At 41.0% G+C, this 26,228-nt stretch overlaps 1 protein-coding gene across 6 annotated transcripts in view; it reads left to right on the plus strand.

Moving 5' to 3' along the window:
* The window catches only part of PALM2AKAP2 (PALM2 and AKAP2 fusion), a 505,626-nt gene that overhangs the window by 26,360 nt on the left and 453,038 nt on the right, over positions 1-26,228 (plus strand). For 4 of the 6 annotated variants that reach the window (XM_042914178.1, XM_042914177.1, XM_042914169.1 and 1 more), the window contains one exon: positions 7,428-7,491. The exons of 1 other annotated variant lie outside the window; for it this stretch is intronic. In XM_042914178.1, coding sequence (XP_042770112.1) covers positions 7,428-7,491 — 64 coding nt within the window. Of the gene's footprint in view, positions 1-7,426; positions 7,492-26,228 lie in introns of those variants that run through there. One more of the 6 variants, XM_042914172.1, reaches the window with a different exon arrangement.

Genomic DNA, 26,228 nt, shown 5'->3' on the forward strand with positions numbered 1-26,228 from the left:
ACTTTATTAATTAACATAATGAATGTCAAAAATGGGTTTTCATGGATGAACTTTATGTCTTGTTAATCTGCATAACAGATGTTAGAAATAAGCTTTTCTTAGTAAAATTAAATGTTCTCCAGGGGCACCTGGGTGACTCAGTCAGTTAAGCGTCTGACTTCGGCTCGGGTCATGATCTTGTGGTTTGTGAGTTTCAGCCTCATGTTGGGCTCTGTGTTGACAGCTCAGAGCCTGGAACCTACTTCAGATTCTGTGTGTGTCTCTCTCTGCCCATCTCCCCCTCATGCTCTGTCTCTCAAAAATAAATAAACACTAAAAAAATTTTTTTAAATGAATATTTTCCAGATATGGCGATTGGCTGTAATATTTTAGAGATAATTGCTACCTTAGCAAGTCCGATAGCCTGTTCTTTTGGGGATGGCCCTTGAGGTTTGGTCCCTAAGTGGTCCTGTGTTGAACCAGAGTGGGATGATTTTGATTGCTTTCTGTGGACAATAGGATGGCAGAATCCTGCCTCCGGAATATTGTGGTATCTGCTTCCGGTTAACGTTCCTTGCAAGGTGGGGTCAGAGTACCTATAAACCAAAAGGGGTTGTATGATGTTTTATGCCTACTTACTAATAAAGGTTTGTTTAATCAATATCTGTACATGTGGCAGAATTTAGTCTGAGACTTGCTTTCATAAAAACCTGGGTGAGTAGCTGATTCCTACTCCCTGAACTTTTTGGTTTGGACAAGACAATGAACTAGAGAGTCTTGGATGACCAATGCTGCTTAAGTTCATTTACAACATAGAACATTTGGATTCTTAACACACAGAAACTCTCTACCAAGGTATTTGAAAACTATAATTGCCAAAGAACTACTTGAGGATTGAATCAGGATGGAAAGTGCTCTTTGACCAGTTGAAAATAAAATAACTAAAGGGTATGCAACAGAATGAGATATTCACTAAAAGCCAGAAAATTTGTTTATTATTGTCCACCGCACCCTATGCCTTTGTAGAATTCCCAACACACACCTGCTCCTAAGTCTAGGGTGTTGCAGATAGGGAAGAGATCAGAACCCCAGTTAGGCAGGAGCTTCCCAGAAGGTGGTCGTGACTGGAGGAGAATGGCAGACTGTCCCAGGTCAGAAGAGGAGGAGAGTGGTTATGAAAGTAATCTCAGGACTGAAAGGTAAATAGGGTTCCCTTCCAAATATCCTTGGCTATCTCCAAGAAACAGCACATAGACATAAATCACCCAAGGCCTCAATGCCTCCTCAGGTTAAGAAATAAAGCATCAGGGGCGCCTGGGTGGCTCAGTTGGTTGAGTGTCCGACTTCAGCTCAGGTCATGATCTCACAGTCCATGAGTTCAAGCCCTGCGTCAGGCTCTGTGCTGACAGCTCAGAGCCTGGAGCCTGCTTCAGATTCTATGTCTCCCTCTCTCTCTGACTGTCCCCTGCTCATGCTCTGTCTCTCTCAAAAATAAATAAAAACATTTAAAAAAAAAAAGAAATAAAGCATCAGTAATTGTGGGCATGTCAAATGTGAAATCCTAAGCTCATTTGCTTAGAATTTCTGAGTCATCTGCAGTGTCTACCCTTGTAAAAGGCATCAATTATGAAGTCACATAGAAGCAATATCTTTATTTTTTAAAATTCTTAAAACTAAAACTATTGAGGCAGCTGAATAATATTGCCTATATAACTAAATGAGGTTAATTCATTCAGCATTTGATGATATATCTTATGGGCTAGCTTAATCTGATAAACCTTTTAGATGCAGTTTTGTTTTAAGAGGCATCAGGCAACCAGCTTAGGAATAAGCAGAACTTTACTTTTTCTCTAAACCTTTCCATTGACTTGTCTTTCTCTGACCTGGATGAAACTTTGGGCAGTTCCCACAGCTTTTCCAATAACTTTCGGGTGTTTGGACATTGTCTAATTTTCCAGGCATTAGTTAAGTCCAGTCCTGTTGAATAGCAAACTTCAATCTTTCATCTAATTTAAAGCCATTCCTCCCCCACAGTGTGGACCCCTGTCAGGTAGGAGGCTAGCAGTGGGGAGAAAGTGGGTGTGGTTGGATTCTTCACTGTTCTTCACTCTTATGCTATTTGTCCTCTGTTCTGTTGCTCTGGCTTCTCCAGGGTTAGGGCCAGAAAGAGAGAGAGAGAGAAGAGGCAGAAAATGCTTACTTTGACTGCTGTAGTTTATTTTATTTTATTTTTTTATTAAAAAAATTTGTTTAATGTTTATTTTTAACAGACAGAGACAGAGCATGAGTGGGGGAGGGGCAGAGAGAGAGACACAGAATCCGAAGCAGATTCCAGGCTCCAAGCCATCAGCACAGAGCCCGATGCAGGGCTCGAACTCCGTGACCACGAGATCATGACCCGAGCCGAGGTCGGACGCTCAACTGACTGAGTCACCCAGGCTCCCCTTGACTGCTGTAGTTGTAATTCACATCGGTGCCCTTGGGTGAGGCCAGTGGATAACTGCCAGCCTCTACACAGGTGTTCTCTTGGGTTCCTCAAAGATGTCCTTCCTGGACATCCTGAAACCTTCCTGTTTCATTTCCTTGATACGGCACTTTCCTTGGAAAGTTCCTGACTCTCAGTGGCTCCCTCTACACCCTTTCTGGTGGGGTTGTCCCTCCAGATGACTTATCCCTTGTCCTGCCAGATGACTGAGGCTTCTTCCCTTCTGAGGGATCCATATCTAATATGTGGGAAACATATGTGCATCTCTGGCCCCTCCACACTTTTCAAGTGCAAGCCAATTTCAGTGCAGCCTTCTTTATCCCCAGTGGTCCCTCCACCCAGCCTTTCACATGTTGACAATTTCAGGTATGGGGCAGCTCCAAACTCTAGGACTCCAGAATGTAGCTCTAGTCTCATCACTAGGGTATTTGTATCAAGCTCTCAGAAACCAGAAAGTAGCTTCAGGTTGGTAGCCTTATGTGGCTTAAAGTGAAAACCACTTCCCCCTTCCTTCCTACTCCCTATTTGGAAGGGAGGAGAAATGCCACAGCACAACAAGACTTTTTCTAAAAACAAAAACAAAAACAAAAACAAAAAACCCAAAACACAACTGCCCCTTCCTGACTTCTGTGACAAATCTGCAAGCCTGTCCCAATGTGAAGAGTGAAGGACTGAAAACCCCCTCATGTTTCCTAGCACATCCTACGAGAGTGATCTTGTCCTGACACCCTCTAACTTAAACTGTGCTTGCCCAGAGGCTGTTCTGTTCCACAGGAAACATTCCAGAGGAATCAGGATAATTAAGATTCTACTGCAGTAGAAGTGGGCGGGTAATGCCTGCTCTCAAAATCTATGGGGCCAACATCATCACATTCCTGTGTGCGGCTGTGAAGAATTTAGAAACGTAAACACATCAAATACTCAGGGCTACTTACCTTTTGGGAAGTCTCTAGACACCTTCATTTTGCATTGACTGCCAAATGGTTTCTGTCAATATCCTGGGCAAAGTTGGAGCTCCACCAACCATCTCAGACTCTCCCTCTCTTTGAGACCCAAATCAGACCAGAATAGGCAGTTCACTGAAGAGTCTTTATGGGACTATGATCTGCTTCCATGGTTTTCATCGAAGGCCTGTGTAATGAACAACTATATATAATTTCTTTTTAGCTATACTAGAAATATCAGGAGAAAAGCAAGTTTAATGGAGACATAACTAACTACCTTTAATCTTCCTGTAAAATATCAAGGTTGTGAGATAAAGCCGGACATTCCGTGGGGGAAAAAAAAGGCAGAGTCCAGAAACATCAACATTGCCTTACAATGCCTGTGACAAGAGACTACATCACAGGGAGACAGTGCAGGTGACTGCTCTGTCACATTTGGGGACAAATCCTATTGTAAATAGATAGGAGAACAAACTTTGTAAAAGTTGTAATAATAGCCTCTGGGCCAGAATGGAAGAAGAAACAATTGGGAATATTGAGTTTAAATGTCAAGAACAAGAAGAACAAGGTTAGCAACTGTAGAAAGCAGCCTTTGACCAAAACATCTTCCTCCTCCAGCCTCTCTCTCAATCCTTGCAGCCTAGAGCAAGGTTTCTTACCCTTTAGTCATTATGACCCATCAAGGAGCTTTTTCAGATGTTTTTTCCCCTAATTTCCTCCTCCCATGAAAATTTAATATCCCATATCTGTTTATGTTACTGTATATAGGCCTGTGTTTTATACATGAAAAGGGTAAGATTTTTTTTTTTACCTATATTACCTATATTAATATCCTAGGAGCGCCATAACAAAATAGCATATACTTGGTGACTTAAAACAACACAAATTTATTCTCTTATGGATCTGGAGACTAGAAGTCCAAAATCAAACTGTTGATAGGGCTGTGTTCCTCAGAAACATTCTAGAGAACGCTTCCCTGCTGCTTCTAGCTCCGGTGGCCTCAACCATTCCTTGGCTTGTGACTGCATCACTCCAGTGACTGTCTTCACATGGCCTTCTTCTCTCTGGGTTTCTGTTCTTTCTGGCCTCTTATAAGGACAGTCTCATTGGAGAGTGATCCCATCCAGCATGATCTCATGCCTTATGTTAATTATATCCAGCATGATCTCATGCCTTACCTTCATTATATCTGCAAAGACCCTATTTCCAGACATGGACATATTCTGAAGTTCCAGGTGGGCATTAATTTTGGGGACACTATTCAACCTAGTACAGATCCCAAGAATCAGTTTTTGCCTCTGTGGGGATGATATCATCCTTACTGAGAACACAGAGCCTAGAGAATAAATGAACCTAAATCCAGCTTACGCAGAGAAGTAAGTATCAACTCTTTGAAGAGCTTCTCTAACAAATCCTCTACTGGAGACTTTTGTAGCTTTCCACTGAGAGACATCATGCTCCCTGAGGGAACATCGCTCTCAGCCTGTCTGCCTTCCTGTACCCCTCATCCAGCCGTCAAAAGAATTCCTTAATCTCTTTCATCCTCAGCTGAATCCTAGGTAAAGTGGAGAGAATAAGAGTATGTACTTCCAGAGTTAATTTTGGAATTGAGGTCATGCATGAAGAGGAGTTAGCTCAGTGTCCACGATAGAAAACATGCTCAATAAATTATGAGTAGTTGTTTTTACTATTACTCTTTCCCCTCATTATGTCTTTCCTGAGAGATGGTGTTCTCTGTTTTTCCCCAGATCAGGTTCATGATCTGATTCCTCTCTCTGGCAATGAGTTTTGAGGCTTCCCTTTTGACTCTCTCTCCCACGATCCCCATTTAATGACAGCTGATCTGACCTTTACAAGCTTCAGCTTTACTTCCCATCAGGAAATTATGAAAATGCCTGCCCTTGGCCCGGAGAGCTCGCCTTGATATAAGCAGGGAGCCCTGTGGAAGGGAGGGCCAGCCCATCAAGGAGGGGAGCCAACCCTGTCATGAGAAAACTGGGTGCTTTATCCTTTTACATTCCTTGAGAGGCCTCTGTTTGACTCCTCTTTTGGAAGGTGAATTTTCTCTTTTCTGAGAAAATATTTTACTATGTCATATGCTTATACATAATCTGCTTTCAGCACAAATTATCTTAGCATATTCCTAATGTTGGGCTTTTTATCTTTGTCTTTATCCTGTGGATAAAACTCCATGGCAGAAATGAAGGTGGAATAGATAGGTGCCCTCAACTCCATCAGCCTCAGACGGACTTCTGTCAAGTGGTCCCTCTCACATGACAGGAAACTCTGTCTTGTGGTTTTGATTTTATCTCTGATAAGCAAGTTGAGATTTGTCTTCCTGATTCCATCTTGTTCTCTTAAGTTGCACCAAGAGCTCTTGGTCATATGGTATTGTGTTTAGTATTGTTTATCATTATTTGTTCTACATATGCTTTGGCCGAGCTGAGCATTAGTGGGGACTTGAAGGCTGCTTGGGGACCACTGTTTAAGGGACATGCTGATTATTCTTTCCTTCAGAGAATCTGACATATACCTTTGAGTCACATTGGATCAAAGAGACCCAGGAAGGTGGATTGCACTGTCCTGGTGGGTATGCACTTTGCTTTACCGAAATGCTTCTTGATTTGATGTCTTCAACCCATATTAGTGTCCTGAGGGACTGAGCTCCTAGGAAACTACTTATTCTGTCTGTGGAAAAGCAATGCTGAGGATGTCATCCTTTCCTTCCACTGTGTCCTCTTGGGAAAATTCTTATCTTCTCTACCAAAAAGATCAGTACTTCTCTTGAATATTGTGTCTGTTTTTGCCTCATGGGTGTTGGAACTGTATGTATGATGCTGTTTCTTGTCTTGTGTTGAAGGCAAGGCTTGGAACCAGTTGGTGGTTCCCTATAGCCAGGGTGAGGGCCCCTCTTCTTCCAAGCTCATTCTTGTCTCTTTCCGTGTATTGTTCTTACTTCTGCACCATTTAAATTTTGTGCTGTTTTGTTGTGTTTTAGTCATCCTTGTAAGCTCCCTTATATCCTTTCCTGGAATAAAGTAGGAAACATGTTTTTAAGCAAATATATATTTATCTGGAGAGGAATTAGACTAATTCTGTATGATCTAAATGGGCAAAATGAGGATTCTTACCTTCCTTCCTCCCATCCTCCCTCCATCCATCCTTCTTTCCTTCTTTCTCTTCCTCCCTCCCTCCCTTCCTTTCTTCCTTCTTCTCTTCCTTCCTTCCCTTCCTCCCACCCTTCCTCCCTTCCCTCCCTCCCACCCTGCCTACCTACCTTCCTTCCTTCCTTCCTCCCACCCTCCCTACATCCACCCTTCCTTTCTTCTCTCCCTCCCTTCCTTCCTTCCTTCCTTCCTTCCTTCCTCCCTTCCTCCTTTCCTCTCTCCCTCACTTCCTCCCTTCCTTCTTCCCTTCCTCCCTCCTTCTTCTTTTTCTCCCTTCCCTTCCTCCCACCCTTCCTTCTTTCCTTCCTTCCTCGCTTCCTTCCAACATATGTCAACTGTCGGGAACTAAACCTAGAGACTTAGAGAGATAGAGGAGGTAGCTTTAAGCTACTTAAGGAAGAACTTTATAATGCTCAGACCTGCCCAAGAATAAGCAATTACCACTTGTACCAGAACTTCATAATTTACACAGCACTTCTGCACACATATGATTTTGTTTTACCTTCATGTCAATGATCACTCGCAGCTATTATTTATTATTTTCATTGACCAAGAATCTGAGCTTTAACAAGAATCTTTGCCAAGACAACTCAGCTGCTAAATGTGAGAGGCAGGGATTACCTTCGGGTGTGTTTGCCCTTTCCATGACCTGATACGCCCCATCACCTCTCCCTTTCGTACTCCCTGTGTGGTGGGCATACCCCATCAGTCTGAATGTGCTGCATTTCACCCTGACATCCTTTTTGCCCAAAGTGTAAATAACATCTCGCGTAGTGCTGTTTCTATTTTTACTCTCTGTGATTTAAAAGACAACAGAAATATGTGAAATATGTTTCTGCTTTCATGCTTCAGAAGCTTTGCTTCGGGAGACAGAGTCTTTCAAGCAGGGGCCATGTGAACGCTGTCTGGAAAACAGGTGGGTCAGTGTGCCCATCACTCAACACTCCATCAGATTCAGCACATAGTTTTTGAGTCACTGCACACCACCACCTCCACGTGGGAGGTGAGCTCTAGCTTGTATGTGTATATTGTGTGTTATCTTAGGGAGAGCGGAGACACATGTTCCGGAACAAAGTAAGTGCTTGTCACAGCATGCCCCACCAACAACTATTAAGACACTTCTTTCTCCAAAACCAGTATAAACTCGGAGAGCATTAGTGTGTGTGTGTGTGTGTGTGTGTGTGTGTGTGTGTACACGTATGTGAAGACTCTTCACCATGTCCTTATTTAGCTTGAAAAAGAAAAAATTTATAAGATATTAATTTGTTTAAAGAAGGAATATTGGGTCATCCCTTGTCATCCTTCAACTCATTTTATCTTGCTGAAATTCCTCAAATCTTACGGCTTATGGATGGTCCTCTTTGTTAGCTCCTAGAGAGATGTGATTTCCCCCTATTTTTTATGGTTCTTTGGTCATTTCAGTGGGGCCCTTGAATGTAAGCCCATGTGTGTAATGTAGCAGGCACGGTAAGTCAGGTTGTGCTGTGGTAACAATATATCTCAATAAAACAGAAATTTATTGCTTGCCTGGGTTTATTGTGGGTCAGCTGAAGGCTCTGTTCCTCATCATCTTTACTCTGGAGCCCAGGCTGATGGAGCTGCCACTACTTAAGTGGTGCTGGTTGCTATAGCAGAGGGAAGAAGTGTCATAACTTATGCACTGGATCCTAAAACTTCAGCCTTTCAAAGCAAGTCACTTGGCCACACCTTACTTCAAGGGGCACAGAAGTGCAAACCCACCATGTGCCTATGTGGAGAACCCAAAATAGTTTTTTTTTTTTTTTCCATGCAAAGCCTAAAATATTCATTGTCTGGCTCCTTATAGGAAAAAGTGTCCTGATACCTGATCTAGAGACTAAAATATGCATCTTTGACTTACTGTCGCACTCAAATTGCCATTTTCCAAACAATGCAAAATCTAACAAGAGTTTAAATCCATTTCCTGCTCCTGCTCTTTGGGCCATTTTTGTCACATATTCACTTCTTTTTTTCTTTTTTTTTTTTTTTTGGAACAGAATTTATGGATTTACATGTAACACCCGGTACTCCTCCCAACCAGTGCCATCCTTAATGCCCCTCACCCCTTCAACCCTTCTCCCCACCCAACACCCCACCAGCAACCCTCAGTTTGTTCTCTGTATTTAGGAGTCTCTCATGGTTTATCTCTCCCTCTGTTTTTATATTATTTTTGCTTCCCTTCCTTTATGTTCATCTGTTTTGTATCTTAAATTCCACATACGAGCAAGATCACATGATATTTGTCTTAGTATAATACACTCTAGTTCCATCCACGTTGTTGCAAATGGCAAGATTTCATTCTTTTCATCACTGAGTAATATTCCATTGAATATATATACCACATCTTCTTTATCCACTCATCAGTTGATGGACATTTGGGCCCGTTCTATACTTTGAGAACCCAAAATAGTTGGTGCAGTGAGTTAGATCGCTGTGCTATACTTTAATTTTATCTGGAAACATCACCATTTATATTTTAGGCAAAACCAGGTAAAACTTTATTAAGGTTTTGAACCTTGTACTTTTGGTCACTTACCCTTCTTCTGGGTCCAGGTCCTTTATCTTAACATTGTAGTCACAGCCCCTGATCTGGCTGCCTTTGTAGGATTATTGGTGAGTTTATCAGTGAGATACTATGTATGAAAATATTCTGAAATATAAAAAAGCTTTATAGATAAAGATTTTTCCTATTATTACCATATGCCTCTTTTGGGTAGTATAATAATTATTAAAAAAATTTTTTTAACATTTATCCATTTTTGAAAGGCAGGGAGAAACAGACCGCAAATGGGGGAGGGGCAGAGAGAGGGAGACACAGAAACAGAAGCAGGCTCCAGGCTCTGAGCTATCAGCACAGAGCCCGACATGCTGAAGTCGGCCACTTAACCGACTGAGCCACCCAGGCGCCCTAATGATTATTTTTTTAATGTTTATTTATTTTGAGAGAGGGGGAAAGAGCCTGTGCATGAGTGGAGGAGGGCAGAGAGAGAGGGAGAGGGAGAATCCCAAGCAGGCTCCACACTATCAACACAGAGCCCAACCTGGGGCTCGATCCCATGACTGTGAAATCATGACCTGAGCCAAAATCAAGAGTCAGATGCTTAACCAACTGAGCTGCCCAAGTGCCCCTAAAATACAAATTCTAACTCGTATCATTTAGGTTAAGAGGAAACACCTATTTTGAAGATAGGTACTCTTTTCTGCAAATGATTCTATCAATTCTACCCAAATGTCAAGAACCATTCAAGAGTAATGCACGACAACAAGAGTAATACAAAATTAATGCACAACACACTGGAGAAGAGGCCATGGCCAAGGTAGCACCTGGCAGGACCTCCCAATAGTTACTTCCATGGGAATCTGAACTCATGGGTCACTTGGTCTTTAGACACTTGTGGGAATGTTTTTAATTAGACAAAGACGGATTGTTTCTGCCCTTGCTGGCTCTTTGAAAGTTGACAGGTAGAAGGACTGATCATTAGAAAAGAGTACACAGAACTCTGACACCATAGATTGTGAATGAATAAGATTTCCTGGGGAGTCTGAGGAATTCATTCCACATCATTCCCATTTTTCACAGCAGTTCATGATGATCCTCCTTTGGGCTTCCTAGAGGGGAGCATTGACCATGTGTGCTCTTCTTAGGTTAGCAAGACAGTTTCCATTTATCCCACATTTCACAGGATACCATGGAAAGTATGACCTTTGGGTCTCCAAGACCCTACACTGTGCATATATCTCCAAGTAGGTAGCACATGTGTATGTAAAATCTGGTCCTTTGTGCTTGGCTTTTTCATTCACTAAACACTAATTAAACACCTATAAGGTGTCAGGCACTGGGTTAGTGACCAGTTGGTTTGGATGCAAGATTAATAAGACCCAGTCTGCCTTTGGGCAGTTCACTATCAAGTGAAGGAGATAATTATACAAGTGATGGTTACTTACAACTTGTTAGAGATGTCCAGGAAGTGAATACGAACATCTTGACTGCTTAGAACAGGGGAACATAACTGTCTGTAGAGGTCAGGGGAAGTTCCTAAGGGAAGATAGAACGCAACTCGAGTCTTAAATGGCTGTCAACACAGAAGAATAGAAATGGGGACAGAGGGATGGTGTATGTAAAGACCTAGAGGCTGAGAAGACTTCATGCTGTGAAATTTGTGTAACTGGGGGTCATGATGCCCTGCAGAGCTAGGAAGGCATGCAGGACCAACTCTGTGCTGGGAGAACTGTCCCCCTCAGAACAAATTACCATCATCCCAGGGGGTGAACCAAAGTGTACTATACATACATTATACTCTGGGTTGGTGCCCAGAGAGCCCTTCTCAGGTTTCCCCCACTTCCTTCTTCTCAGCCCCTCTGCCTTCTCTCTGTCCTCCCACTGTACCTCCCAGGGTTTTGGTTCCATCCAACTGCTACCCTGTTTGGCCAAGCCTGGGGCACTGTGTGTTCTTTTTGGTCTGAGACTGCTGCATCTTGGGTTATCTAACAGCGGATCTAACATCTGTTATCTAACAGCGAATCTTTGCATTCCTCAGAACGGGGCACCTACCAGACAAACCCACCTCTCTCTTGCCGATACCTGTTACCCAAAAGGCTTAATTTTGATGCATGATTGTGTCAAAAGGCTTTTTTCCTATAAGGGAAGGGATAGGAAGGAACAAAGAAAACGAACAGCACAGACACCCGTGTCTGTTCACTTCACATTCTGAGGAGGAGATGAAAAATCTCAGGGAGCAGCCGTGTTTCTGCATTTGCATTGTTTGCTGCCTTCCCTGCCATCCTCCTGTTTTCATGGTAAAATACTACTACTACTAATAATAATAATTATAAGCCCTGCCCCTGTGAGAGGGTAATACAAATTCAAGAGCGAGCTTAGCCATTAACCAGCTCACCCTCAACGACCACCTGATGGATTCCATTAGTTTTTTTTTCCCAGGTTGTATAAGCCAATGGCCATGAACTCTTAACTTGAGGTAGGCAGAATACACCGAAGAAAAAACCAGTAAGGATGTTTGGGTGAGGTATTTGGTCTTAAAAAAAAATGTAGTTGTTCTTAGTAATGTAGACAAAGGCTACAGAGTTATTACCTTGGCAAGGGTTCTATTCTTTTGCTTAGTTCCAGTTCTAAGTAACAGCCTATATAGACTGGAATGATCCTAAATCATTCTCTATATTTCCAGCGAGGTCCCAGCTGGTCATTTTCTGTCATTGTGCCTACTGAAAATGAAAAAAAAAAATTGCAGCTGACCCATAACACAAAGACTACTGTATTCTTAGAGATTTGTTGTCTTGATTTTAAAATCCCAGAAGCTAGCACTGCATTTTAAAATGGCACATTGCTTGACATGGGGTTTAAATTCATCTTGGATCCAATGCCTCACCTCCACCCCAGTTTCTTATTGATATGTCTTCAAAGCATTCTTAAGAGCAGAATGCTGTTCTCCCATTTCCCCCCACAAACCATTACATTCTCTTTTAGTTTGTCACTTTCTATGATAATCAAATTATATAGTGACCATAATTGAATAATATCTGTTTTCAAAATTCTCCCAACTATGGCAGCACTTATGGCAGGTATTGTCAATCTTTTGCTGCCACTAGGTTCCTAATTCCAGCACTATGCTTGGCAGATAGCAGGTGTTCAATGAATATTGAGTGAATCTTATGTAATATCCCTGCTTAAACATTTTCAAGTATTTCTGTAGCATTTTGATTTCCTCCTGACCTATGTATTTAATGAAGAATCATTCCATGTAGTTGGGGCTGAGGTATTCAAAGAATATCCTTGGGTCTGTGACCCAAGGCTTTCTTTATTACCCCTAAATACTTATAGCATCTACTAAGATCAGAAAGGCTACCCCACTTTTTTCCCTCATGGCTCTTGGCTTCTTATTTGGTTTCCTTGCCTCCTGACTTCCCTTTACCTTAATCACTCATTACCATCATCATAAGTTCAGGACCAGCCACATAATTTGAAGGTCACAGGCAAAATGGAAATGCATGGGCATATATTCAAAATTACTCAAGCTTTCAACACAACAGCAGTGCCTTACACAAAGCTTGGGCCCCTTCTATTCTTGGGGCCCTTATATGACTGTGTAGTTTGCATAGCCATGAAGCTGATCCTGCCTGAATTCAATTCTTTTAAAGTACAGTTCTGGTCATGGTAAGTCCTTGCTCAAAAACTTTCAACAGCTCCACATTTTTTAGAGTTGTAATTTTAAGGACCTTATAGTCTAACTTGCAGTTGGTGACAGAGGTGAAGATAATCTTGTGGATCCCTGAAATTTGTAATAGGGGTGTACAGATTTCACAAAGAGAAGCCTGGGTTACCCAGGCCTTACTTATACTCCATTGACAGCTGAGTCTAGCAAGGCCTGAGGAGTAAAAGGAGAAGAAAGAATTTTGTTGTCTCTTGACAAGTGTTTCAGGGAAGAGCTCCATACAGGTGTGGCCTGGAAAGACAGCAAAGAAAGGCATTGATGCCTTTAGTCATTGGCCTTTAGTCATTGCATGTTATGAAATCTTTGGAAATAAAGAGAACACTTTGATATGCCAACCACAAATATGGTTACCATCTAATTGAATCCATTCATCACTACACTAAAAAAAAGCTGATGCAATTGAGAAGTAAGTTAAAATGAATACATCCTCCCACAAAAACAGCCGTGTGTGTGTGTGTGTGTGTGTGTGTGTGTGCATGTGTATGTGTGTTGATGTAGATATCATTAAAAAAAATTCTGGCTTCGAGAAAATGAAGGCTTAATTCATATGGCAGCCTCATTGCAGAGAGATGATGGTTCCAGCACATGGAATTACTTATAACTAAAGCCTCTGACTGAAAATGAGGATGTGGCACTCAATTTATCATCCTCTTTTCTGAGATTTAAAGGGCTCTTTAGAAAATAAACCAAGCCAGTTCCTATTTTAACAAATCAGTAAGTATCTTTATGGGCTTAATCTTCTCCCATTTGGCACATCTTGGAGTCCTCCTGTGGTTGCAAAGTTGTCATCTATGTGCTGGATACAGCCATCTTGGAAGAGTATGTCTTATTTCACAGACTCTAGAAAAGGCAGGGGCAACAGTTTTTCAGAACTGTGAGACCCAGACATTCTTCCTTCAATATCTCAGCTCAGAACAGGGTTGCGTTAGTTATCTATTGCTGTGTAACAAGTTACTGCAAGTGTAGTGACCTAAAATGATACACATTTATTAACTCACAGTTTCTGTGGGTAAAGAATCTGGGTTTAGCTGATTCCTCTGTTTTAGGGTTCCTCACAAGGCTGCAATCAAATTGCCAGCTGGGGCTGTGGTCTCATGTGAAAGCTTACATGGGGAAGGAGACACTTCTAATTTCATTCAGTTTGTTGGCAAAGTTCAGTTCTTGAAGGACTGTTTGACGGAATGCCTCATATTCCTCATAGCTGCTGGCTGGAGGGGCCCCTGGGTGTTTTTGCCATGCGGACCTCTCCAACATGGCCACTTATTTCATCAAAGTTTACAAGTTGAAAAAGCAACAAGAATCTATGAGAAAGACAGAGATTATAATAATCATATAGGTGACATCCCATTACCTCCACCGTACTCTATTGGCCACCCCATTCTCAAGAGAGAGAGGGGATTACAGAGGAGGTTTGAATAGCCTGAGGTGGAGATTATTGGAAACCATCTTGGAGTCAGCCCACCACAAGGATGTGGCCCCTGATCGAAGGAATCACAGTATTATCTTCTTATAAGGAATGTGCTGCATGTTCCAGATTTTAAAAGTTTTTGTAGATAGATTCAGCAGGGAAATTATATGCTTGTAGAAACTCTCATGTCCCAGTGGCAGAATTAACGTTTATATTTCAGCTAATTTTCTCAACTTTCCCATAGAACATTGTTTTCCATTCTCTCCAAAGAATCTGTTTTATTTCATACCCTCTTTTATCATAATCTCATAGAGGAAATGTATGGTCAAATTAGAATCTGGAAAGAGCTCAGATTCCTTGAGGTTAGGCGGAATAGCCTAGAATTAGCTAATGGACAGTATTGTCTCTGCAGGGCAGCCTTCTGGCCTTGGCTTTTCTCAGTTTTACTGTTTCTCTTTCACATTTGTGAGGTTCTGAATCAGACTCCCACACATTTCCAGAGCTCTTTCCTAGTGGAATCATCATGACAGAGCATTTCCATGTTTATCCTCTGGAGTCTTAAAACTGATTGAATCTGTTCCCACCAGTTTTCCTCGTAGACATTACTGAAAGTTGCAGATGACGTTCTGCAACTTATATTTATAATTCTGAAATTTATATTTGTCGTTTTCATGGCAAATATAAAGCACCTATATGCCTTTTTCAAGTGGCCATTAATCTCAGCAATTAGAAAATTGTTGTGGCTGCTCTTTTTGGTGACCAAAATGTACTAAACTAATTAATCCAATCACTCATTCCACAGTAGCATTTACTCATTCAAGAAGGGTCATGGCTGCTGGTGTTGAGAGTGACAAGTGTCCTTATTGGCCCTTGCTCTCCCCATTCTTCACTGCATTTCTTCTTAACTATATACTTCTTAGCATGTACTGCACTGGTCTTTCTAGAGATAGAAAGTATTTTATCTCTAGCACCTCCTAGGGTCTTAGCTGACTCAGAACTAATATTTCTTAGGACGCCTGGGTGGCTCAGTCCATTGAGCATCCAACTCTTGATTTTGGCTGGGGTCATGATCTCATGGTTATGGGATTAAGCCCTGCATCAGGCTCCCTGCTGAATGTGGAGCCTGCTTGAGATTCTTTCTCTCTCTCTCTCTCTTTCTCTCTCCCTTTCTCTCTGCCCCTCTCCTCCCTTATACACACTGTCTCTCAAAAAAAACCCCTAATATTTCTATTTTTGAAGTTTATTTATTTATTCTGAGAGAGAGAGAGAGAGAGAGAGAGAGAGAGAGAGAAAGAAACACAAGTAGGGGGAGGCGGAGAGAGAGGGAGGCAGAGAATCCCAAGCAGGCTCTGAGTTTTCAGTGCAGAGCCCGACATGGGTTTGATCTCATGAATCATGAGATCATGACCTGAGCCGAAATCAAGAGTTGGATGCTCAACTGACTGAACCATCCAGGTGCCCTGAGAACTAATATTTCTTGTGTCTGAACATAGAGCCAAGGGCAGTTCTTAGGCTGAGTCAAATCCTCAGCTTCTTCATGTTCTTCTGGGGACCCAGGTGCTATCTAGACCTGCCTGCACTGGGTCATGCCCAAGAGTATGTAAGGTTCCTCCTTTCATGACCTACTTATGGGTAGCAGATAGAGAGGGGGAGGAGATAGGAGAAATGGCAGGAATCTGAAGCCTAGAGAAGGTGGTTAGAATGTATTTAAAAGATAAGAAGGTGAATTTCTGAGCCTGTGAGAAGGCCTAATAGTAGTTCTCAAACAGGTTAGTGTACATTAGAATCACCTGGGGAAAGTTTTCTTGATGCAAATAATTTGTCTCCTTCCACAGATATTTTGTTTGGGGCTGGGAGGTCTAAATATGGCCTAGGAATCTTCATTTGCACTTAGCATTCCTCACAATTATGATGCTGAAGGTCTACAAAACACAATTTAGAAGCAGTAGGACCTTTGCAAAATAGATCACATATAAAACTGTAAGAAAAAAAATCCAAGGAATGAATTTACTATCTGTTTTCTCCTCCATTGATTTCAGATATATAATCACAAACACAATACAATCTACTTATTATATTTGACCAGAGGGGGAATGATTGCAATGCTTATTAGCTGAGGGAAGCCTAAAAGCTGAAATTAAACCAACTGGCTGCTTAATGTGATCGTTTACCTCCTCCATCTAAGGGGCATTCATTCATTTCCTCTTTTCTTTCATTCAAGAACATACCACCTATGCTTTATGAATGAAAGTCAGCAGCCTTTCACAGTTAGGCAAATAATGCCAGCTTTGGAAAACCAAACAATGTCTCCTTTATATCTGTGTCTCTAAATCACACCCTGAGTACCCACTGCTGGTGTTCTCTCTTGTGCTCAAAGTTTTGGAATTACAAACACTCAAAGGGAAAAGTCTATATGATGTGCTAAAAAAAGAGAGCAATGTACAAGATGATCAATGCTATAACATAACATAACATAACATAACATAACATAACATAACATAACAACATAACATAACATAACATCTATCTGTATATATTTGCAATATTTTTATGATGAAAAATTTTGATTTTTATGAAATATTGTCATGAAATATTTTTAGGCAGACTCCATCCTATTAATATTGTTTCTTTCCGTCTTTGCGGGACTGAAAATTAGATTGGTGTGGGAAATTGTTAACTTTTACTTTTTATATCTTTGTAGTATTCTTCTTGTTAACAGTGAACCTAAATATATTCTGTATCAAAAAAAAATAGAATATTACAGTGTGTATTAGGTGCAGGGAAATTCTGGCTTTTGGGTCTCAGGTCCTGGGTGTGTTAAAATTAGATGAAGAACAACACGAGTATTAAGGTCGATGTACTTCCTGTCAGATGCCTCCGCTCAGTGTCTTGTTAGATCAGATTTACCAAAGATTTGCGATGACCAATCATCTGCTTTCTTCTTTCCTCAGTATGTGTGTGCTACAAAGGGTATCACTGTCACCAAGGGGCCCTGTAGGGTGCTCTGCCAACCACAAAGCACCCCCAGAATGAATGATAAGATGACAGGATTTCTGGTAACAGTTCAAATGTGCCCTGGTTTTGGAATTACGATTTTTGCTTGCTACTGAAAGTGACCAACTGTTTATTCCTTAAGAGCAACTAGCAAAAGTCCTGGGGCCTGCCCAAGTTTTGAGGCGGGGGTGGGGTACCATTCGTTTACTCACTGAATGAATTTTTCAGGTGGGTGGAAGGCCAACAAGAAAAAGTTGCATACTGATCCTATTCTGCTAGTGATGCTCAGTCAACAGCTGGTTATTTTAGCTATTACAATTGTAAACCAGCAAAATTCAATTTATATATGCTTTGATAAATTCTTGAAAACAGAAAAGGACAACTATTATATGATTCGACTTATACGAAGTACTTAGAGCAGTCAATTCATAGAGACAGAAAGTAGAACGTGGTTGCCAAGGGCTGGGGGAGGAGAGACTGGAGAGTTAGTATTTCAGGAGTGCGCAGTTTTGTGGGGAAGATGGAAAGGTTCTGGAGATGGATGCTTGCACGGTAACGTGAATGTACTTAATACCACAGAACTATACACTTAAAATGGTTAAAGTGGTATATTTTATGTTATGTATATTTTACCACAGTATGAGAATCATTGAAAACACTTGATGGGAAATGCAGAATGTGTCCAGAAACCTCTTCAAGGTGTAGCATTCCTGGATATTTTTACCCTTGCAGCGTGGACTTAATTATGGTAGTCCAGAGGGAAAATACTGGAGGGGGGCCCAACTGTCCCACTGTGCCTGAGACCGAGGGGTTTCTTTGGAGATGGGACTTTCGGTGCCCCAAACCGGAAAGCCTCAGGAAAGCAGGAACAAGTTGGTCATCTTAACAGTAACTGGCAAAGGCACATCTTGAAGAAAGATAAGAGGATGGCAAGACCGCTAACCGTGGAGAACAAGGTGAGGTAGTGGGTGGGAAGTCTGTGGAAAAGCAGCTGCATCAAGGCTTCCTACACCTACAGCAATGGAGATGCATTTTTGATTTCTGCAATTTCATTTGAAATCTGGATTGCCTTGGCTACTCCTAAGTTACCTTTTTGATGATCAGTGAATAATTCAAATAAGGAAATGGTGCAGACTCAGCCTAAGTTGAACTGGACATGTGGACAGAGGGTCCACTGAAGGACGTGATACAGGATGTAGAGACTGCCTGTTCTGTAAGAGTCCAAGTTAAACTCCTCAGGTCTTCTGGAGAATAAACAAACAGCTGAAATGGCTTCCTTTGATGAGCCATTTGGCCGCACGGGGGAAACTCCCCCCACCTGGCCTTTTTGCTGGCTGCCAGCTGATCAGCATTGCACTCTAAGTATGAAAATCAAAGTTTGTGTTCCCAAATGACTTTTTTTTTTTTTGCCTTCCCCTGCTTCTCTTTCTCATATTTAAGTCCTGTTTGATTGTTTGTTTGTTTTTAGAGGAAATCAGCCTATTATTATTTCCCTTTGTGTACAAATAAATACCATGTTAATAATTGTACTGTATGTCTTTGGCCATTATTTTGGAGGTTCCACTGTGATACGGCATACCACAGAAACCTGTAGATGAAAGTGCACCTGGTCTGTATCTTGTCTGTACCTGGACCCCCTTGGGTCCCCTTGGCTCATTGTCTTGGCTCCTATAAGTCCCGTGTGGCAGTTGTGTTCTCTGGCTCTCACATGCTAATTCTGATTCGTGGTCACATCTGTTTCTGCTTCTGGTTCTTGCTCTGCATGAACAGGGTCGGTGGCCCCTACTTTGGTGGCAGCCATGGTGCCGTCTGGGTTTTAATTTTATGGCCTGACCATTCAGTAATTTCTGTCAAGGGGTAGCTGATAGGGAATCTGCAATCTGGTTTCTAGGACCTTTGTAGGTTGTTTGCCTGAGGATTCCGATTGTGACTGGCACTAGAGAATGCAAGGTTGAAGAGTTTTGGGTATTTTTCTTTCTGTTTATGTAGTTTGGTTTGTATCAATTGGGCTCTTTTGACTCCAAAGATCAGAGCCCTTTTCTCTTTTTTCTTTTCTTTTCTTTTCTTTCTTTCTTTCTTTCTTTCTTTCTTTCTTTCATTTTTATTTTTTATTTTTAATTTACATCCAAGTTAGTTAGCATATAGTGCAATAATGATTTCAGGAGTAGAATCCAGTGATTCATCCCCTACGTATAACACCCACTACTCATCCCAACAAGTGTCTTTCTTAACGCTCCTTGCCCATTTAGCCCACCCCCCACCCTCAACTCCTCCAGCAACCCTCAGTTTGTTCTCTATATTTAAGAGTCTCTTATGTTTTGTCCCCCTCCCTGTTTTTATATTATTTTTGCTTCCCTTCCCTATGTTCATCTGTTTTGTATCTTAAATTCCACATATGAGTGAAGTCATATGATTTTTGTCTTTCTCTAATTTCACGTAGCGTAATACCCTCCAGTCCCATCCATGTAGTTGCAAATGGCACGATTTCATTCTTTTTGATCACCGAGTAATACTCCATTGTATATATATACCACATCTTCTTTATCTATTCATCTGTCGATGGACATTTACAGAGCCCTTTTCCTTCTTTCAAAACTCTGGTCATTTTTCATGTGCGTTAATTCTGGACCCAATCGTGCCAAAATCTGTAAAGTTAAAATTGCTGCACCGAAATTAAAAGGAAGCTGAATCCCTAGCATTCAGTGATCAGATTTCATTTCTCTTAATGAATGAATAATTCCAGAATTACTTTCTTCAGGACTTATAAAATAAGGCCAAAGAAAGATTGTCACTATTGTGGAAAAAAAGGCACTAGATAAAAAGAGGCTATTTTGGTACATTTAGAAGGAAAATCACAAAATTACACACATTTATCAACACTGATTGTTCCCAGAAGGAACAAATGGCCATCAATTATGTCTTTATCCTTTAATTGATCATATTATAAATATGAATTAATTTCTTAAAAACATTTTTTAGTGTTTGTTTTTGAGAGAGAGAGACAGAGCACGAGAAAGGGAGGGGCAGAGAGAGAGGGAGACACAGAATCTGAAGCAGGCTCTGGGCCCTGAGCTGTCAGCATGGAGTCTGATGTGAGGCTCGAACCCATGAACAGAGAGATCATGTCCTGAGCCGAAGTCAGACACTTAACCGACTGAGCCACCCAGGTGCCCCAATATGAACTAATTTCTGAGCAAATAAATAGATGTATTCTGTCTACCTATGGAGAGAGTCAGTAAGTTGGTAATAAGGGCTCCTAAAATCTAATGGGGCAAGTACCTTTTCCAGCTAGCTTTTATAATTTCAAAACATTAAATGCTTATATAAATGTAAAGTAAGAGAAATTAAAATTTATAAGTATGATTTAAATAAGTTGAATGTAATAAGTTTTTCTTGCTAAAGCTGTAGCTCAGAGAAAAGTTTAGCTGTAAGTTTCATTAAGAGCCTTGGTTACTAGGTTTGAAAATCAAATGGGAAAATTTAGTGTTTTTTTTCTTTTTTAATAATTTTAAAAAAATGTTTATTTTTGAGAGAGAGAGAGGGTTTGAGGTGGGGGAGGGACAGAGAGAGGGAGACAGAGGATCTGAAGTGGACTTCATGCTGACAGCTGAGAGCCTGATGTGAGGCTTGAACTCATGAACAAGGAGGTCATGATCTGAACCGAAGTCGGATGCTTAACTGACTGAGCCACCCAGGCTCCCCTTGGTATTGTTTTTTTCTTTTAAGTTTTATTTACTTATTTTGAGGGGGGGGGGTGGGGAGGAGAAAGAGAGAGAGAGAGAGAGAGAGAGAGAGAGAGAATCCCAAGCAGGCTCCGCCCTGTCAGTGCAGAGCCCGACCTGGGGCTCGAGCGCACAAACCTCAAGATCATGACCTGAGCTGCAATCAAGAACAGGCCACTTAACCGACTGAGCCACCCAGGTGCCCCCCAAATTTGGTTTTAAACATGTTGGATGTTTAAACATATGATAATATGTAGGCATAGAAAATAGCTCTTTTAATATTTATAATCAAACTGCCTCTGAAAATGTGACTTAATAAATTAGTTTACAAATGGGGCGCCTGGGTGGCTCAGTCGGTTAAGCCTCCGACTTCAGCTCAGGTCACGATCTCACGGTCCGTGAGTTCGAGCCCCGCATCGGGCTCTGGGCTGACAGCTCAGAGCCTGGAGCCTGCTTCCGATTCTGTGTCTCCCTCTCTCTCTGCCCCTCCCCTGTTCATGCTCTGTCTCTCTCTGTCTCTCTCTGTCTCAAAAATAAATAAACGTTAAAAAAAAAATTAAAAAAAAAAAATAAATTAGTTTACAAACAACATTATCTCTTCCCTCTATGCCAGTCTTGGACATTTTTTTCATGAAAAGCCTAATTAATTCAAATTTCCTAAATTCTTTCTATTGTTTTAGCTGGTTCGGTAAACATACCTTTATTTAAGATGATAAAATTACAGAAGCATGTATTCAACTAAATTAAATTTTAAAAGGTAATTTCTTTATAGAAAGAGATATCATGTTACTAGTAGACAAAAGTAGATAGCTCTTGCTTTCCTGCTTCAGGTTTTCTGTATCTGGAGAAAAAAGTTAGTTGCTTTGGTTAAAGGTAGCCATAAATAGAAAAGGCTGACATTATATGGTATAACATATTAAAAAATAAATATGTAGATACAAGATAATGGATGTTTCACCTGTTTATCAAGGGAATTGTTATAGTTTATCAAGATGGAAAACTTTATATATTGTGCATGTTTATATTTTGTATTTAGTCATACATTTTACAGATGAAACAATCAGAGATGCACGGAGAATCTGGAAATACTACAAAGACCTTTTATTTCCTAAGCCATTTGAGAGTAATTTGCCAGCCCAGTGCCCTATCACTCTGTCTGATATGTACAATATTTTCTATGAACAAAGCCATTTTCCCATAAAACCACAATACATCCATTGGAATTGGGGGATTAACCTCAATATATTATTACTGTACAATCCTCAGACCACATTCAGACTTTCTAAAAATATCCTTTGTAGGAAAAGGACCTAGTTCATGACTTGCATTCAGCTGTCATGTCTCTGTATTGTCTCCTCTAGCCTGGAGCACTCCCTCAGTCTTTCCTTGACTTTCGTGACCTTGACACCTTTGAAGATGATAGGTCAGTTATTTTGTAGAGTGTCCCTCAATTTGAATTTATCTGACATTTCCTCTAACTAACTAACTGTGACTAACACAGGTGAAACATCTTTGGCAAGAATGTCACAGAAGAGATGCTTGTTCTTCTCAAGCATGCTGTCAGGTGGTACAGGGGGTCACTTTGGCCCATTACTGGTGATGTTCACTTTGATCACTTGGTTAAGGTGGTGTCTTCCAGGCTTTTCCACTGCAAAATTCTCTTCTCAGGAGTTCATTTGTCATTCAACTAAGCTGCCTTCTTTCTCTCTTTTTCCCTCCCTCTGTCCCTCTGTCCCTTCCTTCTGTTACTGTTGACTCATGGATTTCTATTTTATTTTATGGGTTATAGTCTGTTTCCATCATTATTTCTATTGCCCCTCCTTTGTCCACTGATTTGAGACCAAATCAGTACAAGTTGGTTCCTGTTTCTTTCTGATGTGTTCTTCATCCTTCAAGTACTTCTTTGCTTTCTGGCATAAGTTGTTTCAGGCTCATCTTGTACTTTTTTAGTCCCAGTTCTGAAATGGATAATTTCTCCAAGGGGCTTTGGTGCCTTTAGTGGAGAATATTATCCAGAAACCCAGATCTGGGAACAAGGTGTCCTCACCTCACTTTTATTGGGGTGCCCTTTTTCCCAGGCCCTCTCTTTGTGGACGGAACTACAGAGAATATATGTTTGCGTGTGTACATTCCATAGACACATTATGCATGTACACATTTGTATCTATATTTCTGTATCTACCGATCTGTGTATTAAAAACAATGAGTTAATGCCAATATCTCTAATTCTAGTCCAACACTACAGGATTCATTCTGATTTTTGCTCTTTGTATATTTATTGCTTCTTTCTCAGACACTGAGAAACCTGGCTCCCAGTACCCATATGCATTTTATTATTGTTATTATTATTATTATTATTATTATTATTATTATTATTTGCTCTTCCTGACAAGTCTCCAATCTGTGGGACCATCCTTACTTTGACTTGACTGTTATTCAACCCTGATGGTAATTCTAATATGGTATTGTTGGATAATACCTCATATATTAAAAATAACCAAGATATCCCTTGTTCTGATATACCATATAGTATAACATATATGTTATACTATATAGCAAAACATATACGTATACTATATAGTATAACATATATATGATTTTTATATGATACACACACACACACACACACACACACACACACACACCTATGGCTTATTCTCTTCAGATAGTCACCTTGCTGGAGGTTCAAGAGTTAACATCTCTACCGACAGTGGATATGTCTTCAGGGTTGGTTGTGATTTGGCATGGTATAAAAATAAAAGTAAAAAAGTTAATGACTTCTTTTTTTTAAAGTTTATTTATTTTTGAGAGAGACAGAGAGAGTGAGAGGGGGAGGGGCAGAAAGAGAGAGGGAGAGAGAGAATCCTAAGCAGGTTCTGCACTGTCAGCCTGGAGCCTGATACGGTGCTTGAACTCAAGAGCTGTGAGATCATGACCTGACCTGAAATCAAGAATCGAACACTTAACCGACTGAGTCACCCAGGTGCCCCAAAAAGGTAATGACTTCTTAGAGGCACTTCAGGAGTTGAAGAAAATCTCAGTTATTAAATTAAAGCCAAACAAAATGTCCCAAATGATCAATATGCCAACAAATAACCATTGTGCATATGGGTTCCAGGATTCTGTGAAGGTAGAATGAATGGGCTATGATGTGTTAAAATTGAGATGGTCTAGACTTTCAGAAGAGCTTACTCTTTATATTTAACTCTAATAATAACACCACACTCCACACCCGAAACTCCTCTGTGCTCTTATTGCATGGAATGGCTGCAGGAGGACCCAGGGGATTTGCTTGACTCTTTATGTAGCAAACTACTTCCTTGTACTCTGGCCCAGTCGTTGGTGAGATTGCACATTTTTCTTGGGTTTCTTGGTATTCTCACCTTGCCCCTCCTCACATTTGCTAGTTCTGACCTCAGATTGTCTCTGAGTCTGGTGTCCTCCCCTCACCTCTGTAGACTTGGCAGTCTGCACTTGCTTTGGTTATTGACCTGGCTCCTACAGTGCCAGTCGGGGCAAAGGCCTCTTTGATTTTTACAAGGAAATTGAAAGGCACACTTCATAGAAGCCAAACATGTTCTAGAATATTTTTACCTTGTAGCAAAGAAAGTCAAAGCCCAGAGCTATTCTAAAAAACCTTGGCTGGTAGCATTTTATTTGGATGGGAGAATCCTACAATTTGTACAATGTTATATTTGGTCTGGTCAATCTGCAACTTTATCCTTAAAGTTTAATATGCATTTTAAAAATTGGTATTATTTCAAAGACTAACTGGTACCCCAATATGTTTCTCAAAACCAGTCACAGTGTCTAGTCTGAAATTCAGAGGTTCACCTGAGGATGAAGGGAGCTTGAAAATAGTTTTGGTCCTTAAGTGCCCTCCATGAAAATATGAATCTCCACTGGAGGATTGCAAGGCTGAGGGCCTGGGGTTCTTGAGATCAGTTTCATTCTTTACAGCCAGCCTCTCCTGGCCTTACTATTTTTGTTTAAACTTCTCAAGCACTTCCTAATGTTTTGGTTTTGAAGTGTTGTGCAAATGATGCTTATGAATATGGAAAATTAAAAGGGAAGAAGTTATTTGTATTGTTGGAGACAAACACAGCTCAAGTTCATCTTTGTAAGCTGCTAAAGAGCTCAAGTTAAAAAGGGGCACCTGGGTGACTCATTTGGTTGAGTGTCCGACTTTTGATTTTAGCTCAGGTCATGGTCCCAGGGTCATGGGATCAAGCCCTGTATCTGGTTTCAAAGTGGAGCCTGCTTGGGATTCTTTCTCTCTCCCTCTGCTCCTTTCCCACACTCATACTTCCTGTCTCTTAAAAAACAAACAAACAAAAACAAACAAACAAACAAAAACCCAACTCAAACTAAAGAGCTTGCCTAGGTGAAGAGTTATCTGTAGTGTTAAAATGAACCATCGGTCAAGGCAGGGGGTCCAGAGGGTGGCGGAGTAAGTTTGGGAGGCTTCTAGGACAGCTCGGGTGGCAGAAAGGCCATGCTCTGCAGAGGGTCTGATAGTGGGACAAATGTGCTTTGGGTCACCATCTTGTACATGATACCCATGGTCAACATCTCTGTTGACTGGATGTTGAGCATAGTCATCTCCAGGAGGAGAAGCTTCAGGGACTACTGCACCTCTGTGTTCTGTACCCCTGCTCCCCTCCTGTCACTCATCTGCTTACAGGCCCATTGAATGGCTTGTTCTGACTTGTCCTGAAACACATAACTTCCCTAAGAAAACTCATATGTGCCCTGACCTCTCTCCATACCTAACAACCAACATTCTTTTAAAAAGTCCGGAGCACTCCCCACCCCCACTCCATCACTAAATAGCCATGCAGTAAATTGTGTGACTCTGTAAGGAAACTCTAAGACATCCATGTAGTTGGTGAAATTCAAACCCATCACTGCTGATCCCTTAAAACAGAGTTTTTAAAGGGCCAACATGGTCCTCAATCCACAGGGTTTAGAAATTTTTGGTAGTTACTCACCATTTTCTTGGGGGCAGATTTTGTACAAATAAGTTTGTTTTTCCTTCAGAAAATTCAGAAGCTCTGGACGTACCAGACCTATATTTCTACATGGTGGTAGTTGGCTGGGGCTGAGTAGAGGTTATTACCTCTAGGTGGTATATAGATTTGTCAGAGTCCCCACAGTTCTCTATTATCTTTCTACCCAGCCCACTTTATCACGTAAAATACCTGCCTTGTCTCTGTATGCTGAGTTTGCAAAGCTCACCTACAGCTATGCTTAGCTAACATCTTCGTTAGGTGGGAATAAGTTC

The sequence above is a fragment of the Panthera leo genome, chromosome D4 (genome assembly GCF_018350215.1).
Source record: "Panthera leo isolate Ple1 chromosome D4, P.leo_Ple1_pat1.1, whole genome shotgun sequence".
Classification (NCBI taxonomy): Eukaryota; Metazoa; Chordata; class Mammalia; order Carnivora; family Felidae; genus Panthera; species Panthera leo.